The 18,471-nt window shown below is 49.5% G+C and overlaps 1 protein-coding gene across 1 annotated transcript in view; it reads left to right on the plus strand.

Annotated features, from left to right (window-relative positions):
* The window catches only part of f7l (coagulation factor VII, like), a 95,635-nt gene that overhangs the window by 61,070 nt on the left and 16,094 nt on the right, over positions 1–18,471 (plus strand). The window contains exons 3-4 of the mRNA XM_086006133.1: positions 12,450–12,474; positions 14,853–14,966. Coding sequence (XP_085862259.1) covers positions 12,450–12,474; positions 14,853–14,966 — 139 coding nt within the window. The remainder of the gene's footprint in view (positions 1–12,449; positions 12,475–14,852; positions 14,967–18,471) is intronic.

The raw sequence follows: 18,471 nt of genomic DNA on the forward strand, positions 1-18,471 counted from the left end.
TAAGGGACTGGGAGGTAGTCACTTATATACCTGGAATAGTGGGAGGAGTCAGCCGAGGCATGTCCAGACCTGTACCTAGTGGAATACACATACAGACACAGACAGGTATGACAGTGGTTTACCACAGTGTGGCAAATATGGGGCAATGTGTGGCAATGTGTGGCAATATGGGGCAATGTGTGGCAATATGGGGCAATGTGTGGCAATGTGTGGCAATGTGTGGCAATATGGGGCAATGTGTGGCAATATGGGGCAATGTGTGGCAATGTCTGGCAATGTGTGGCAATATGGGCAATGTGTGGCAATATGGGGCAATGTGTGGCAATGTGTGGCAATATGGGGCAATATGGGGCAATGTGTGGGCAATATGGGGCAATGTGTGGCAATGTGTGGCAATATGTAGCAATGTGTGGCAATGTGTGACAATGTGTGGCAATATGGGGCAATGTGTGGCAATGTGTGGCAATATGGGGCAATGTGTGGCAATGTGTACAATGTGTGGCAATATGGGGCAATGTGTGACAATGTGTGGCAATATGGGGCAATGTGTGGCAATGTGTGGCAATATGGGGCAATGTGTGGCAATGTGTGGCAATATGGGGGCAATGTGTGGCAATATGGGGCAATGTGTGGCAATGTGTGGCAATGTGTGACAATGTGTGGCAATATGGGGCAATGTGTGGCAATATGGGGCAATGTGTGGCAATGTGTGGCAATATGTGGCAATGTGTGGCAATGTGTGACAATGTGTGGCAATATGGGCAATGTGTGGCAATGTGTGGCAATATGGGGCAATGTGTGGCAATGTGTGACAATGTGTGGCAATATGGGGCAATGTGTGACAATGTGTGGCAATATGGGGCAATGTGTGGCAAATGTGTGGCAATGTGTGGCAATATGGGGCAATGTGTGGCAATATGGGGCAATGTGTGGCAATGTGTGGCAATATGGGGCAATGTGTGGCAATATGGGGCAATGTGTGGCAATGTCTGGCAATGTGTGGCATTATGGGGCAATGTGTGGCAATATGGGGGCAATGTGTGGCAATGTGTGGCAATATGGGCAATATGGGGCAATGTGTGGCAATATGGGCAATGTGTGGCAATATGTAGCAATGTGTGGCAATGTGTGGCAATGTGTGACAATGTGTGACAATGTGTGGCAATATGGGGCAATGTGTGGGCAATGTGTGGCAATATGGGGCAATGTGTGGCAATGTGTACAATGTGTGGCAATATGGGGCAATGTGTGACAATGTGTGGCAATATGGGGCAATGTGTGGGCAATGTGTGGCAATATGGGGCAATGTGTGGCAATGTGTGGCAATATGGGGCAATGTGTGGCAATATGGGCAATGTGTGGGCAATGTGTGGCAATGTGTGGCAATGTGTGGCAATATGGGGCAATGTGTGGCAATATGGGGCAATGTGTGGCAATGTCTGGCAATGTGTGGCACTATGGGGCAATGTGTGGCAATGTGGGGCAATGTGTGGCAATGTGTGGCAATATGGGGCAATATGGGCAATGTGTGGCAATATGGGGCAATGTGTGGCAATGTGTGGCAATATGGGGCAATATGGGGCAATATGGGGCAATGTGGGACAATGTGGGACAATGTGGGACAATGTGGGACAATGTGTGGCAATACGGGGCAATGTGTGGGCAATGTGTGGCAATATGGGGCAATGTGTGGCAATGTGTGGCAATAACGGGGCAATGTGGGGGCAATGTGGGACAATGTGGGACAATGTGTGGCAATGTGGGCAATGTGGGACAATGTGGAGCAATGTGGGGCAATGTGGGCAATGTGTGGCAATGTGTGGCAATGTGTGGCAATGTGTGGCAATGTGGGGCAATGTGGGGCAATGTGTGGCAATGTGGGGCAATGTGGGGCAATGTGTGGCAATATGGGGCAATATGGGGCAATGTGTGGCAATGTGTGGCAATGTGTGGCAATACAGGGCAATGTGGGGCAATATGGGGCAATGTGTGGCAATATGGGGCAATGTGTGGCAATGTGTGGCAATATGGGGCAATGTGGGACAATGTGTGGCAATACAGGGCAATGTGTGGCAATGTGGGGCAATATGTGACAATGTGTGGCAATGTGTGACAATGTGTGGCAATGTGTGACAATGTTTGGCAATGTGTGGCAATGTGGGGCAATGTGTGGCAATGTGTGGCAATGTGTGGCAATGTGGGGCAATGTGTGACAATGTTTGGCAATGTGTGGCAATGTGAGGCAATGTGTGGCAATGTGTGACAATGTGTGGCAATATGGGGCAATGTGTGGCAATGTGGGGCAATGTGTGACAATGTGTGGCAATGTGTGACAATGTGTGGCAATATGGGGCAATGTGTGGCAATGTGGGGCAATGTGTGACAATGTGTGGCAATGTGTGACAATGTGTGGCAATATGGGGCAATGTGTGGCAATGTGTGGCAATATGGGGCAATGTGTGGCAATGTGTGGCAATATGTGGCAATGTTTGGCAATGTGTGACAATGTGTGGCAATATGGGGCAATGTGTGGCAATGTGTGGCAATATGGGGCAATGTGTGGCAATGTGTGACAATGTGTGGCAATATGGGGCAATGTGTGACAATGTGTGGCAATATGGGGCAATGTGTGGCAATATGGGGCAATGTGTGGCAATGTGTGGCAATATGGGGCAATGTGTGGCAATATGGGGCAATGTGTGGCAATGTGTGGCAATGTGTGGCAATGTGTGGCAATGTGTGGCAATATGGGGCAATGTGTGGCAATGTGTGGCAATAGGGGCAATGTGTGGCAATATGGGGGCAATGTGTGGCAATGTGTGGCAATGTGTGGCAATATGGGGCAATATGGGGCAATGTGTGGCAATATGGGGCAATATGGGGCAATGTGGGACAATGTGTGGCAATACGGGGCAATGTGTGGCAATGTGTGGCAATATGGGGCAATGTGTGGCAATGTGTGGCAATGTGTGGCAATATGGGGCAATGTGTGGCAATGTGGGGCAATGTGGGGCAATGTGTGGCAATATGGGGCAATGTGTGGCAATGTGTGGCAATGTGTGGCAATACGGGGCAATGTGTGGCAATGTGGGGCAATATGGGGCAATGTGTGGCAATTTGTGGCAATGTGTGGCAATGTGGGGCAATGTGGGGCAATGTGGGGCAATGTGGGGCAATGTGGGACAATGTGTGGCAATGTGTGGCAATGTCGGACAATGTGGAGCAATGTGGGGCAATGTGGGGCAATGTGTGGCAATGTGGGGCAATGTGGGGCAATGTGGGGCAATGTGTGGCAATGTGGGACAATGTGTGGCAATGTGTGGCAATGTGGGGCAATGTGGGGCAATGTGGGACAATGTGTGGCAATGTGTGGGAATGTGTGGCAATGTGGGGCAATGTGTGGCAATGTGGGGCAATGTGTGGCAATGTGGGACAATGTGGGACAATGTGTGGCAATGTGGGGCAATGTGGGGCAATGTGGGACAATGTGTGGCAATGTGTGGGAATGTGTGGCAATGTGGGGCAATGTGTGGCAATGTGGGGCAATGTGGGGCAATGTGTGGCAATGTGTGGCAATGTGGGACAATGTGGGACAATGTGTGGCAATGTGTGGCAATGTGGGGCAATGTGGGGCAATGTGGGGCAATGTGGGTCAATGTGGGAAAATGTGGGGCAATGTGGGGCAATGTGGGGCAATGTGTGGCAATGTGGGGCAATGTGGGGCAATGTGTGGCAATATGGGGCAATGTGTGGCAATATGGGGCAATGTGTGGCAATGTGTGGCAATACGGGGCAATGTGTGGTAATACGGGGCAATGTGTGGCAATATGAGGCAATGTGTGGCAATGTGTGGCAATATGGGGCAATATGGGGCAATGTGGGACAATGTGTGGCAATACGGGGCAATGTGTGGCAATATGGGGCAATGTGTGGCAATGTGTGGCAATGTGTGGCAATACAGGGCAATGTGTGGCAATGTGGGGCAATGTGTGGCAATACGGGGCAATGTGTGGCAATACGGGGCAATGTGTGGCAATGTGTGGCAATATGGGGCAATGTGTGGCAACGTGTGGCAATATGGGTCAATGTGGGGCAATGTGGGACAATGTGGGACAATGTGTGGCAATGTGGGGCAATGTGGGACAATGTGGAGCAATGTGGGGCAATGTGGGGCAATGTGTGACAATGTGGGGCAATGTGGGGCAATGTGGGGCAATGTGGGGCAATGTGGGGCAATGTGGGACAATTTGGGGCAATGTGGGGCAATGTGTGGCAATGTGTGGCAATGTGTGGCAATGTGGGGCAATGTGGGGCAATGTGGGGCAATGTGTGGCAATGTGGGGCAATGTGGGACAATGTGGAGCAATGTGGGGCAATGTGGGGCAATGTGGGGCAATGTGGGGCAATGTGGGGCAATGTGTGGCAATGTGGGACAATGTGGGACAATGTGTGGCAATGTGTGGCAATGTGTGGCAATGTGGGGCAATGTGGGACAATGTGGGGCAATGTGTGGCAATGTGTGGCAATGTGTGGCAATGTGGGACAATGTGGGACAATGTGGGACAATGTGGGGCAATGTGGGCCAATGTGGGCCAATGTGGGGCAATGTGGGGCAATGTGGGGCAATGTGTGGCAATGTGGGGCAATGTGGGGCAATGTGTGGCAATGTGTGGCAATATGTGGCAATATGGGGCAATGTGTGGCAATGTGTGGCAATATGTGACAAAGTGTGGCAATGTGTGACAGTGTGTGGCAATGTGGGACAATGTTTGGCAATGTGGGTCAATGTGTGGCAATGTGTGGCAATGTGTGGCAATGTGTGACAATGTGGGGCAATGTGGGGCAATGTGTGACAATGTTTGGCAATGTGTGGCAATGTGGGGCAATGTGTGGCAATGTGTGACAATGTGTGGCAATATGGGGCAATGTGTGGCAATGTGGGGCAATGTGTGACAATGTGTGGCAATGTGTGACAATGTGTGGCAATGTGTGACAATGTGTGGCAATATGGGGCAATGTGTGGCAATATGGGGCAATGTGTGGCAATGTGTGGCAATGTGTGGCAATATGTGGCAATGTGTGGCAATGTGTGGCAATATGGGGCAATGTGTGGCAATGTGTGGCAATATGGGGCAATGTGTGGCACTGTGTGACAATGTGTGGCAATATGGGGCAATGTGTGACAATGTGTGGCAATATGGGGCAATGTGTGGCAATGTTTGGCAATATGGGGCAATGTGTGGCAATGTGTGGCAATATGGGGCAATGTGTGGCAATATGGGGCAATGTGTGGCAATGTGTGGCAATGTGTGGCAATGTGTGGCAATGTGTGGCAATATGGGGCAATGTGTGGCAATGTGTGGCAATATGGGGCAATGTGTGGCAAAGTGTGGCAATAGGGGAAATGTGTGGCAATATGGGGCAATGTGTGGCAATGTGTGGCAATGTGTGGCAATATGGGGCAATGTGTGGCAATGTGTGGCAATATGGGGCAATATGGGGCAATGTGGGACAATGTGTGGCAATACGGGGCAATGTGTGGCAATGTGTGGCAATATGGGGCAATATGTGGCAATGTGTGGCAATACGGGGCAATGTGTGGCAATATGGGGCAATGTGGGACAATGTGGGACAATGTGTGGCAATGTGGGACAATGTGGAGCAATGTGGGGCAATGTGTGGCAATGTGGGACAATGTGGGACAATGTGTGGCAATGTGTGGCAATGTGGGGCAATGTGGGACAATGTGGAGCAATGTGGGGCAATGTGTGGCAATGTGGGACAATGTGGGACAATGTGGGGCAATGTGGGCCAATGTGGGGCAATGTGGGGCAATGTGGGGCAATGTGTGGCAATGTGGGGCAATGTGTGGCAATGTGTGGCAATGTGTGGCAATATGGGGCAATGTGTGGCAATGTGTGGCAATGTGTGGCAATATGGGGCAATATAGGGCAATATGGGGCAATGTGGGACAATGTGTGGCAATACGGGGCAATGTGTGGCAATGTGGGGCAATATGTGACAAAGTGTGGCAATGTGTGACAGTGTGTGGCAATGTGGGACAATGTTTGGCAATGTGGGTCAATGTGTGGCAATGTGTGGCAATGTGTGACAATGTGGGGCAATGTGTGACAATGTTTGGCAATGTGTGGCAATGTGGGGCAATGTGTGGCAATGTGTGACAATGTGTGGCAATATGGGGCAATGTGTGGCAATGTGGGGCAATGTGTGACAATGTGTGGCAATGTGTGACAATGTGTGGCAATGTGTGGCAATGTGTGACAATGTGTGGCAATATGGGGCAATGTGTGGCAATATGGGGCAATGTGTGGCAATGTGTGGCAATGTGTGGCAATATGTGGCAATGTGTGGCAATGTGTGGCAATATGGGGCAATGTGTGGCAATGTGTGGCAATATGGGGCAATGTGTGGCACTGTGTGACAATGTGTGGCAATATGGGGCAATGTGTGACAATGTGTGGCAATATGGGGCAATGTGTGGCAATGTTTGGCAATATGGGGCAATGTGTGGCAATGTGTGGCAATATGGGGCAATGTGTGGCAATATGGGGCAATGTGTGGCAATGTGTGGCAATGTGTGGCAATGTGTGGCAATATGTGGCAATGTGTGGCAATATGGGGCAATGTGTGGCAATGTGTGGCAATGTGTGGCAATGTGTGGCAATGTGTGGCAATATGGGGCAATGTGTGGCAATGTGTGGCAATATGGGGCAATGTGTGGCAATGTGTGGCAATAGGGGAAATGTGTGGCAATATGGGGCAATGTGTGGCAATGTGTGGCAATGTGTGGCAATATGGGGCAATGTGTGGCAATGTGTGGCAATATGGGGCAATATGGGGCAATGTGGGACAATGTGTGGCAATACGGGGCAATGTGTGGCAATGTGTGGCAATATGGGGCAATATGTGGCAATGTGTGGCAATACGGGGCAATGTGTGGCAATATGGGGCAATGTGGGACAATGTGGGACAATGTGTGGCAATGTGGGACAATGTGGAGCAATGTGGGGCAATGTGGGGCAATGTGGGGCAATGTGTGGCAATGTGGGGCAATGTGTGGCAATGTGGGACAATGTGGGACAATGTGTGGCAATGTGTGGCAATGTGGGGCAATGTGGGGCAATGTGGGACAATGTGGGACAATGTGGAGCAATGTGTGGCAATGTGTGGGAATGTGGGGCAATGTGGGGCAATGTGTGGCAATGTGGGGCAATGTGGGGCTACAGACTATTTGACTGCGATGTTCCAATTGTGCCATTGGATTGCAGAGTAGCCAAGGTAACATTTCATTCCAAGAAGAGGAAGAAAGATAATCTGGATAACTGTAGACCAGCTAGTCTGATGTTAGTTATCAACAAAAAACTTAGGCCATAAAATTTCAATTCGGGTCAAAGTGCAAGTTGGGCAGATTTCTGGTTGTCTCCTCTCTGCCTCCCATCAACATCCCTGGAAAGCAGCCCCCAGGGCCCAGTGATATTTGCAGATTTCCCTCTGCTGCTCTGTCGACCTGTTTGTAACCTTTTTGCCCAGTTAATTTGGGCCAGCTCCGTTATCTCGCTGAACTTCGCTGCCTTTTTCCAGCTCAGCAACCTTTGACTCATTATCCCTTTCTATTCTGACATTGAATGGAACTATATTGCACTCGCTATTTCCCCATTGCTCCCCGAGTGTCACATCAGTTATTTGTCCTGTCCTCAGACATGTGACCCTTCCAACAGGGGTCACTGGATCCAAGGGCAGGAAATCAGGACATGATGATTTGCTGTTTGCAATATACATACATGTGACAGAAAATGAGAGTCATCCTGTTTCATGTTAGATCCCATCATTTAAATAGTAATAAGGCCAGGGCTTATTTTAAAAATGGGAGCCAGGGCTACTATCCTGTCAAGCTCCTTTTATGGTGATCGTGTATAAAGGTTGTAACACATTTGATTTGAGAATCACTATCCTACTTAAATAGGTTTTGTCAGCGGGGATTGCTTGTTCTGTGGTACTTCACTAGACAGGGACTAGGATTGGAGGTAGAGCTATGGTACAATTGTGGCAATTCTGCAACCTGTGCTGTCATCCAGTGAGGCTCCACCTCACAGTCTTGTGGACCCACTCATTTCATTGCTCTCCAGTTGATATGGCAGCTCTGATTGAATCCTTATTATAGGGCCACTCATGGGCCTAGAAATTCGATTGCGTAGTGCCCATTGTTTGGGTGCTACGAGTGCCGAATTGGGACCAAAATGGTGTCCGAGCTGCACACGCACACTTCTGGTGCGAGTCACACCGGACGCCATCTTGGTGAGGACAGTAGGACAGCCGATAAGAGCATGCACTGGAAGTATGGTAAGTAGGCAGATCGTGACGTCAATCAGCGCGCAATCAGTGGCTGTGAAGGTGACCTTGGCCCTGAATTTCTTCGCGTCGGGATCCTTCCAGGCTGGAGCAGGTGACATCTGTAGCATCTCCCAGTTAACCGTCCACTGCTGCACAAGAGAGGTGTCAGACGCTCTTTATACCAGGAGAGGGACTTCATTGTCTTCTCTCTGACCGGAGAGAAGCAGACAGAGCGTGCCCGTGGCTTTGCCAAGATGTACTGCAACCGCAAAGATTACCACTCGCTAAGAAGGAGGAGGAGGAAGAAGAGCAGGAAGAAGAAGCGGAGTAAGAGGAGGAGGCAGAAGAGGAGGAAGAGGAAGCAGAAGGAAGGAGGCAACCCAGACAGCCCCTTTCTGACCTCGATATCCGGAATCGAATCATCCGCCTGTGGTACCAGTGAACACAACCCCAATTCCCCCTTCAACATTAGTCCCACACCTTACCTTCCCTCTGTTATGGACCATTGCAGCGTCCTCTTGGCCACAAAGCTGAAATAAAAGCCACCACAAAGCAAACATTCCAATCAAACTTTATCCATCAATCCATCCAATATTACATCAAAAAATCAATGAATCACCCTTGCGCATTCCCTTAGTGCCTGTCTTGCGTGTGCCTTTGCCTATTGTTACCCCAGTGGCTGCAGCATGGCTGGTGGAAGGCTGCTGACTTTCAGTGGGGGAGCCTCGAGGAGCTCTGGGCCTAGTGGGCCCGGCTTTGGACTGCACCACCTCGGCATGGGAGGCAGCAAGCTGGGCTGACTGGCTGATAGGCAACAGCAAGGGCACTGGCGGAGTGGCAGTGGTGGGAGGACGAATGCTGTCATCCTGAGTGGGGACAGCAGGGTCGTCCTCCACTGATCCGTTGCCACTCCCCCGGGGCGGCGCCTCAGCAATCCTAGTAATCTTCTGGAGTACAGACTACTGGACCACTGTGACACCCTGCAAGCCCCTTTTCACACTGGTAAACCCGGCCATAATGGCAGCAGTCTGCTTACGTGGCAGTAAGCTGAGCTTGCATGACTTCAGTCTGAGCTTCCATTGCAGCACTCGGATGTTGGGTGGATGTTGCTTGACCTGCAATGGAAGCGGAGACTTCGGCCATCAGACGCTGCACGATGGTTGGGTCCACAAGTGCCTTAATGGACCTGCCCAGCCCAACCACGCTGGAAAGGATGGGCTCCAAGCTCTGCCCAAAGCCCTATGCAAGGCTGGAGCTGGACTCCTCCATGATCCTTGACATTGCATTCAGGCTTTCTGGCAGGCCTGCCAATGGACCAAGCATTTCATTGTGTATACCCATCAGTGTTCTTCTGTAGGCCACCCCATCAAAGTCTTCATCTGGGTCCTGTGCAGCAGAACTCGTGTGCGACCTCGCTCTCCGGGGCGCTGGCATCTGAGATACCCTTTCCCCCTGCCCTGGCTGCAGTCACTCATGCCCAGTATCTCACCACGTGCAGATCCCATGTATAACCTATTCTCTAAAATACACAAAGGGCAGGATTTTCATTGGGCTGTGGAGTCGGGATTGGAGGCCTGGGGGGGTTAAAATCCCAAAACCAGGGGTCCCGGGAATGAGGCAGGAAGGGATTAGTGCCAATTAACTGCCTGTTAACAGGTAGTTAACAGGCAGTTTTTAGCCCAATCCCTATTTTTAATGCTGAAGTGTGGGATTCCCGACAGCTCCAAACCACGCCAAGTTAGAGGAGGCGGGCCGTCGGGTTGAAGGACTTGGAGGGGTCGAGATGTCGGTGTTCAGGTGAGTGATGGGTGCATGAGTGCAAAGGTAAGTGTGTTTGGTGTGTGTAAAGTGTTTAAAGAAGTTTTACATACCTTTTCTTACCTTTTCAGCTTTCCTTCCTTTAGGTCTCGGGAGTCCCTCATCTCACCGGCACAGAAAGCAGAATGGCTGCGAACTGTCAAAAGTGACAGCCTTCAGCTTTCTGTGCAGGAGAGATTTCTAACTGAGTCTGTGGAGAAGGACTCATGTTAGAAGTAAGATTGTCAGTGTTTGACAGCTTCAAACAGCTGTGAAACGCTGATATTTCATCTGTCAAAACCTCTTGACAGATGAAATTTCAACCTGTGATGTCACCTGTTGCCAGGTGGTCCTTAATTGGCCTGCTGAGCCCGAAAGTTGTAGTCCCGCCTCCAACCCGACTCCTGAGTTAACATCATGCCCAAAGTGTCAGTATCTGAGCTGGTGGCTGGGAGTGTGAAATCGAGGGACGGTCTTTCTTCTTCTTCTTCTTCTTCTTCCTCTTCTTGTACAACCTCTGCCTGGGCAGGCTGGATTTCTTGGGTGTCTGAAATGAGAAAGGTACAAGGGTAGGGTTGTGGTGAGGGGAGAGGGGAAAGCAAGAGTTGCATACTTACACCATGTGCAGTTTGTAAATCAGAAGAGATTGTGGGATGAGGGGGAAGTGGGATGTGAGAAGGAGGATTACGTATGAGGATAGAGTCATAGAGTTATACAGCATGGATAGAGGCCCTTCGGCCCATCGTGTCCGCGCCGGCGATCACGCCCTGTCTAATCTAATCCCATATTCCAGCATTTGGTCCGTAGCCTTGTATGCTATGGCATTTCAAGTGCTCATCCAAATGCTTCTTGAATGTTGTGAGGGTTCCAGCCTCCACAACCCTTTCGGGCAGTGAGTTCCAGACTCCAACCACCCTCTGGGTGAAAAAGTTCTTTCTCAAATCCCCTCTAAACCGGCATCTTGTATTCATGCAGTCCCACCGCTGGCCACAGGCTCAACCAAGCCTCTGCCAAGAATGGTCAGCACCGTCCCCTCCAAGGGGGTGAGGTGATGCAGGCAAGCCTGTCCCCAGCTGGTTAAGGTCTGCTGGTGCTGGTTACACGCCACCTTTTCCTGCAAGAGAAGGAGAAGTGTGTCAGTGAGTGTGGTGCAATGTGTTTGGGTGAAGTGTGTTAGTGAGTGTGGTGCAATGTGTTTGGGTGAAGTGTGTCAGTGAGTGTGGTGCAATGTGTTTGTGGGAAGTGTGTCAGTGAGTGCAGTGCAATGTGTTTGGGTGAAGTGTGTCAGTGAGTGCAGTGCAATGTGTTTGGGTGATGTGTGTGTCAGTGAGTGTGGTGCAATGTGTTTGGGTGAAGTGTGTCAGTGAGTGTGGTGCAATGTGTTTGGGTGAAGTGTGTCAGTGAGTGTGGTGCAGTGTGTTTGGGTGAAGTGTGTCAGTGAGTGCGGTGCAATGTGATTGGGTGATGGGCGTGTCATGGTTGAATAGCTGACAGTGTGTTCAAGGTGTGAGATGCAGGTGTGAGGCTTGCAGCAGTGGTAAGTGCGTACAGGTGATGTGAAGCTATGAATGTGAAGTATGAGTTGTGTTTGGTAGAGATTGTTGGTAGAGGTGAGCGATGGGGTGTGTTACATTGAGCAGTATGCGAGGCTAATGGTGCCGATGGTGGGACATGACATTTGAAGTTGAATTTACTGACCTTGACCACTCGTGTGAGGTCATTTAACTTCTTCCTGCACTTAGTCCAGGTCCGTGGGGCTATACTGGTGACGTTTACCACTTTGGCTATCTGCTCCCATTGCAGTCCTGTTTGTTGCCTGGAGGGCCTCCTGGCCCTCCTGTGGAAAGAGGACCTCTCTCCTGGAGTTGAACTCCTGGACCAAGGCCTCCAGTGCTGCATCAGAGAACCTTGGAGTCCTTTCTCTGGCCTGTTGAACCATTACTCAGTCTTCTTCTTTATAGCACTTGCCTCCACAACCAGTTCTGGCACCTGTTGCAGGCAGAAGACACCTCTCCTTTAAGAGGTGGAGGCTGACTTTAATTGGTGCTAGCCTTGCATGAACTTGGGCCCCCGCTGAGCATTCAGCCACTCAACAGCGCTCGGCTGAACGCTAACAATCATGTCAAGTAGCAGGCAGCCTCCGAACAGGCGCGGGTTGCTGTCGCATCATGATCCCCACACCCGTTGTCGGGGGAAACCGAATTTCTAGGCCTTAGTTTTTACTTCTGCAATCATCTGTACTTCATGTAAATATTGTTTCAAGGCGATTTACGCAATGCTCATTTTTTCTTTTTTCCCAGGAGGAATTCTGGAAGATCTACACAGGTATGTTTCGATGAACTGTCTCGGATTGGTAGATGGATAATCAGATTATTTCTGAATGAAATGTTATTCCTTGGCATTTGGCCAAATTCTGTCTGACCTCATGTTTGTGATGGACACCCATTAAAGTGTTTGTTCTTTATTTATCTATAATAAGTTTGAGCTACTTTTCTGAAATGGTGAAGACCCAGGAGCTATGTCGTGGGTGTGACAGAGTAAAGTCCAGATTCAGGGGAGAGGGGTTTAAGAAGAAGGTTGGTAGTGGAGAAACATTTGGGGGGCAGGAGGGCAATGAAAGCAGAGGAGAGCGAGCAAGTGGAGCTGAGATGGAGATAGAAATCACGAGAATGAGGAGGTGCTATGTGAGGAAGAAAAGAAGGAACGATATCTTGGAGAGAAACTTGGGTGTGGTATGGAGAGGCCATAGACAACGACGGTTTAAAGGCCAGGTAAGAAGGGAGGAACAAGGTGAGATGTTTGAAGGAGGAATAGGTGTCAGAGGAGTAGGGGAGAGACTGTTTGATTTGGTGATAAGGGCCACACTGCCACTGCAGTGATTTGGGCAGGGCAGGTGGTGGAAAGTATAGCCCGGTGGGGAGGCTTCAGTAGGGGGAAAGTTTCACCCCCACCGAGCCAAGTTTCAGTCAAAGCCAGGATGTCAATGCAATCATCTATAATAAGGTTATGGATGGCAATGGCCTCCTTTGAGTATCCAGACACTTGGAGAGAAATGCGGAGAGGGGTGGTGGTCATTGAGCCACTAGCAGAGTTCAAGGTGCAGTGGTGGTATGAGCGGGACAACAAGGAGGTTGATGAAGTTCGGTCCCAGAGGGTGCCCTGGGTAGGATGGTCGTCAAGAAGGGAGGATGGGACAGCTGGAGTTGCTGCACGTAAGGAGGCAGTGACAGATAGTGTGCTGAGCCTATCAGAGAGTCCCGAGAGAGCCACAGAGGGTAACTGTGGCCTTATTCAAAGGGGATTCAAGCCTGGAGTGGCAGGAGCGGAGTGGGAAGGCAGGGGAGCAGGAATGGATTGTAGTTGGGGTAGGGATCATGGGGGAGAGGCAGGCAAAGTACCTGAAAGGAGAGTCTGGGGGAACAAAAATAACAAAACAAGGGAGTTAGAAGGAATGGGCTTGGGTCCAGAGCAGCAGCTAAATGAGAAGATGAATTATGGCGAGTGACAGCTGGACACTGGTGGATGTTGGGCAGTGGATTGAGGGAGACGAGGAGAAGCGGATAATTCACCAGGAGCCAGAAGAATAAAATATAGAAAGACTTGCATTTCTAAAGCGCCTTTCACCGCCTTAGGACATCCCAAAGAAATTTACAGCCAATTAAGTACTTTTGAAGTGTAGTCACTGTTATAATGTAGGAAACCCAGCAGCTAATTTATGCACAGCAAGCTCCAACAATGACCCGATAATCTGTTTTAGTGATGTTGGTAGGGGGATAAATATTGCCCAGTACACCGGGGAAACCTCCCCTGCTCTTCTTTAAAATAGTGCGACTTTTTATGTCCACCTGAGAGGAAAAACAGGGCCTCGGTTTAAAGTCTCATCCAAAGACAGTGCAGCACCCCCTCAGTGCTGTACTTGAATGTCAACCTGGATTGTGTGCTCAAGTCTCTTAAGTGGGGCTTGAACCCTCAACCTTCTGACTCAGAGGTGAGAGCGCTACGACTAAACCATGGCTCTCGGGGTCCCATAGAGGTTCATGGAGGTCCTGGGTGTTAACAAACCCCACCAGCAGATCCAGTGGCCCAGCAGAGGATGAGGGGCAGTGGGAGTGAAACCTAGGGACCAGAACAGTGTAGATCAGGGAGCTAGGGGAGGTGGAAAGGTAACTGAAGGGATCAGCTTTGAGGAACAGCTGCAGGGAGGTGAGAAGCCTGAGGAACCGATCGACCCTGTCCAGCGAAGGGCGAGGGATAAGGTCTGAAGGCAGACGGAGTAGTGCAGGCTCAGTGGCCATGGGCCGCGGTCAGGCAGAGAGCTGGGTGGGCGACACCAGGAGCCGATCAGGGTGAGCTCAGCGGTGAATCTCAGTAGGGGAGCGGAAACTGAACATGTAAATGAAGCAGGTCTAACAGTGGCAATGAAGCAATCCAGCAGAGAATGTCAGCAGAACGTGCTGCAGAAGGTGGAGGTCACCGTGAAGCCCAGTGGAGACAGATTTCTGTACCCAGGTTTCAGCATAGCAGCAGAGTAGGACTGAGAAAAAATGAAAAATAAACAGAGTATACTGTCATAGCACTCGTGTTTATTAAATTCTGCACCTCAAAGCTGCATTTCCAATATGTGATATCCAAATATTTTTATTAAGCATTAATTTTTTATTTTGCTCTAACTACAGGTTTATTTTAACATTTGTCACATACAGATGGGGATCAGTGCAAATCTAACCCCTGCCAGAATGGAGCAACCTGTCAGGATCAGCTGCAGGGCTACACGTGCTGGTGTCCAGACAGCTTTGAAGGTTGGAATTGTGAAATAGGTAAGGGTCAACTTGAAGGTCGCTGGTACATTTTGGAGGATCTTGTTCTTGAAGCCCAACTTAGAAAGTCTAGATTTGAGAATTAGCTTTCCTTCAAATGTTTCTATTGATTGACTATTACTCTTAATTCAATCAAATCCACTTCACTCTTAGTCCAGTACGATCTGTTCCACTTCTCACCAGCAGAGTTCATTATCAGGGATTTAGCCAAATGAAAGGAACCCAAATCAGATTGCTTTAAAAACGAGAAAGCAAAAACATCCTCCCGGCCATCCACCCACCACCCCTCCACCATCCCATCATCTTTCCACTCCTCCATCGAACTATTCCTCCCTCTAACTCTACATCTCTTCGTTTATTCCTCTCCATCTAACCATCCTTCTGTTCCTTCATTCATCCCGCATCCCTCCATCCATCTACCCTGCTCCCTCCATCCATCAGTCACCCATCCATCCATCCCAACATCTATCCCCCCATTCCTCCCTTCTTACCTCCATTGCTCCATTCTTCCCTGCAGCCCTCAATCTTTCCATCCATCCCTCCATCCATCCTGTCATCTATACCTCCATCCCTGCCTCCCTCCTTCCATCCATCTCTCCTTCCATTCCTCCATCCAACCATCGCTGTGTTATCCTGTGCTGGTAGAGTTGTGTCGCTCTACCATGGTGCTACTGCTGGTCAGTAGGGAAAGTGTTGGTGCCGCTGAAGGAGCAATCTGTGACCTCCTGGACAGCAAACTGACTGATGCTACAGCTAGCCTGGAAGATTCCAAGGAGAGACTGGAGATCCTGGGATTATGTCCACTGCAGTAAATGGTAATGTAGGATTTAATTGACGTTATTAAAATTACATATTGGGGTTTGACAGAGTGTATAGGGACAGCAGTGAGAGGCCATGAATTTACATTGATCAATAAATGAGCGAGGGGACAAGCTGCGAGAAATGTCTTTACAGAGGATTGTTGGAGCTTGGAATGTTTTGTAAGAGGGTGTGGTTGAAGCTATGACTATTGCATCTTTTAAGTGCTTGAATGGGAATCACTTGGAATGGGTAACATATGGAATTGGCACCATGTGGAATAATTACCAAAGTGAATGGGTAATGTATGGAATGAGCACCACATGCAATGGATATATATGGAATGGGTACCAGCTGGAATAGGCACCACATTGAATGGGTAACAGATGAATGAATACCATTTGAAAAGGGTACCTAATGGAATGGATACTGTATGAAATAAATACCTATAGCCTGGGTGCCACATGGAATTGATACCATATGGAATGGATACTACGTGGAATGCACGCTACATAGAATGGGCACCATATTGAATGGACACAATCTAGTTCAGATACCATATTGAATGGGCATCTTACACAATTTATACCAAACTGAATGGATACCACATGGAATCCTCCTGGGGGCCTGCTGGACCCTTGTTACGATGAGGAGGAGGATTTTCACCCACAGACCATTTGGACAAGTGATCCCATCAGAATTCATGAGGTCAGCTCATTAATATAAAGGTGGGTGGGTGAGGAGGGCAATTGTTGCTTTCTATGGGAAAATTACACAGGGTGGGAGGAGGAGGTGGGAACGACCTGAGATTAAGTAGTGGACTCCCTATGAGAAGGGAGGCACAGAACTCCGGGAGAGCAGTCAGTGCCGGCAGGGAGCTCGAGCGGCCTGGGCTAGATTCAGCAGCATCTTCTCAAGGGCTTGTTTATCCGAGGACAGAGGACAGAGGGAGAGGCTGAGCCCACTGGATACAGCAAAGGCTATGGGCCCCGACAACATCCCGGCTATCGTGCTGAAGACTTGTGCTCCAGAATTAGCCACGCCTCTAGCCAAGCTGTTCCAGTACAGCTACAACACTGGCATCTATCCTGCAATGTGGAAAACTGCCCAGACATGTCCTGTCCACAAAAAGCAGGACAAATCCAACCCGGCCAATTACGCCTCATCAGTCTACTCTCAATCATCAGCAAAGTGATGGAAGGTGTCATCGACAGTGCTATCAAGCGGCACTTACTCACCAATAACCTGCTCACTGATGCTCAGTTTGGGTTCTGCCAAGACCACTCGGCTCCTGATCTCATTACAGCCTTAGTCCAAACATGGACAAAGGAGCTGAATTCCAGAGGAGAAGTGAGAGTGACTGCCCTTGACATCAAGGCAGCATTTGACTGAGTGTGGCATGAAGGAGCCCTAGTAAAATTGAAGTCAATGAGAATCGGGGAAAACTCTCCACTGGCTGGAGTCATACCTAGCACAAAGGAAGATGGTTGTGGTGGTTGAAGGTCAATCATCACAGCCCCAGGACATCGCTACAGGAGTTCCTCAGGGCAGTGTCCTAGGCCCAACCATCTTCAGCTGCTTCATCAATGACCTTCCCTCCAACATAAGGTCAGAAATGGGGATGTTCGCTGATGACTGCACAGTGTTCAGCGCCATTCACAACTCCTCAGATAATGAAGCAGTCCATGTCCGCATGCAACAAGACCTGGACGACGTTCAGGCTTGAGCTCATAAGCGGCAGGAAACATTCGCGCCACAGAAGTGCCAGGCAATGACTATCTCCAACAAGCGAGAGTCTAACAACCGCCCCTTGACATTCAATGGCATTACCTTCGCCGAACATGTGGAAGAACAGGTGGGGAGAGGCTAGTTGCAAGTAACTAATGCAACTGTTGTACTCTGGTGCAGCCTGTTCCCTGTGGGTGAATAATCATATTGTAAAGAGATGGTTATCTGTGTATTGGGATTGTGGATTGCAATTTTCTGTTAAACTACTTTTTCCAGCCACCCATATTTATTACTGCCAAAACATTGAAATTGAACCTTTTCCCTGAATAACTGTTTTAAAACAGAGGGCAGCAACAGGAGCAGGGGTCAAACTTGGGTCAGAGCGGGTCCCCAGGTGAGGCTGAAGTCCAGGTGGGGGCCTAACTATTGGGCCGCAGCTCAGTGATGACAAGCCAGCAAGGGTCAAGAGTGGGAGCGAGGAGCAGGGCTGAGCCACAATAGGAGAGACATAACCATGAAAGAAGGTAGACAGACATCTTTCCAGCTTGAAGAGGCGGTAGTGGGCTTTTCTCCGAAACCTGTGGCATGATTCCACCTTCAAACCGGCGCAATCTCAGCGCTACCCAGTGGCGGGAGCCTGCGAACTGCAGGCAAACCCACCTCAGGCCATTTAAAGTGGAAGTTAGTCCACGGGATGGGCGATGATGAAAAACATGACATAAATCCACCAGTCCAGGGAATTCCTATTACAGCTACAAGCATCGCAGGTCATTACAGAAGTGACAGGGTGAACACCTTAACATGGAGAAGTCCATAGGAAGTGTCTACAGGTGACTGCACAGAGCGATTTTAACAATAAACATTTGTAAGGAATATATGTACTTGTTTTGAATACATGTGAACTTATATATAGTGCATGTCTATTTGTATAATCATATATAGTATCGATATTTGTACAGTACATATGCACTGCTATATA

Source organism: Somniosus microcephalus, chromosome 14, assembly GCF_052327205.1.
Source record: "Somniosus microcephalus isolate GS21.2 chromosome 14, FLI_Smic_1.0, whole genome shotgun sequence".
Classification (NCBI taxonomy): domain Eukaryota; kingdom Metazoa; phylum Chordata; class Chondrichthyes; order Squaliformes; family Somniosidae; genus Somniosus; species Somniosus microcephalus.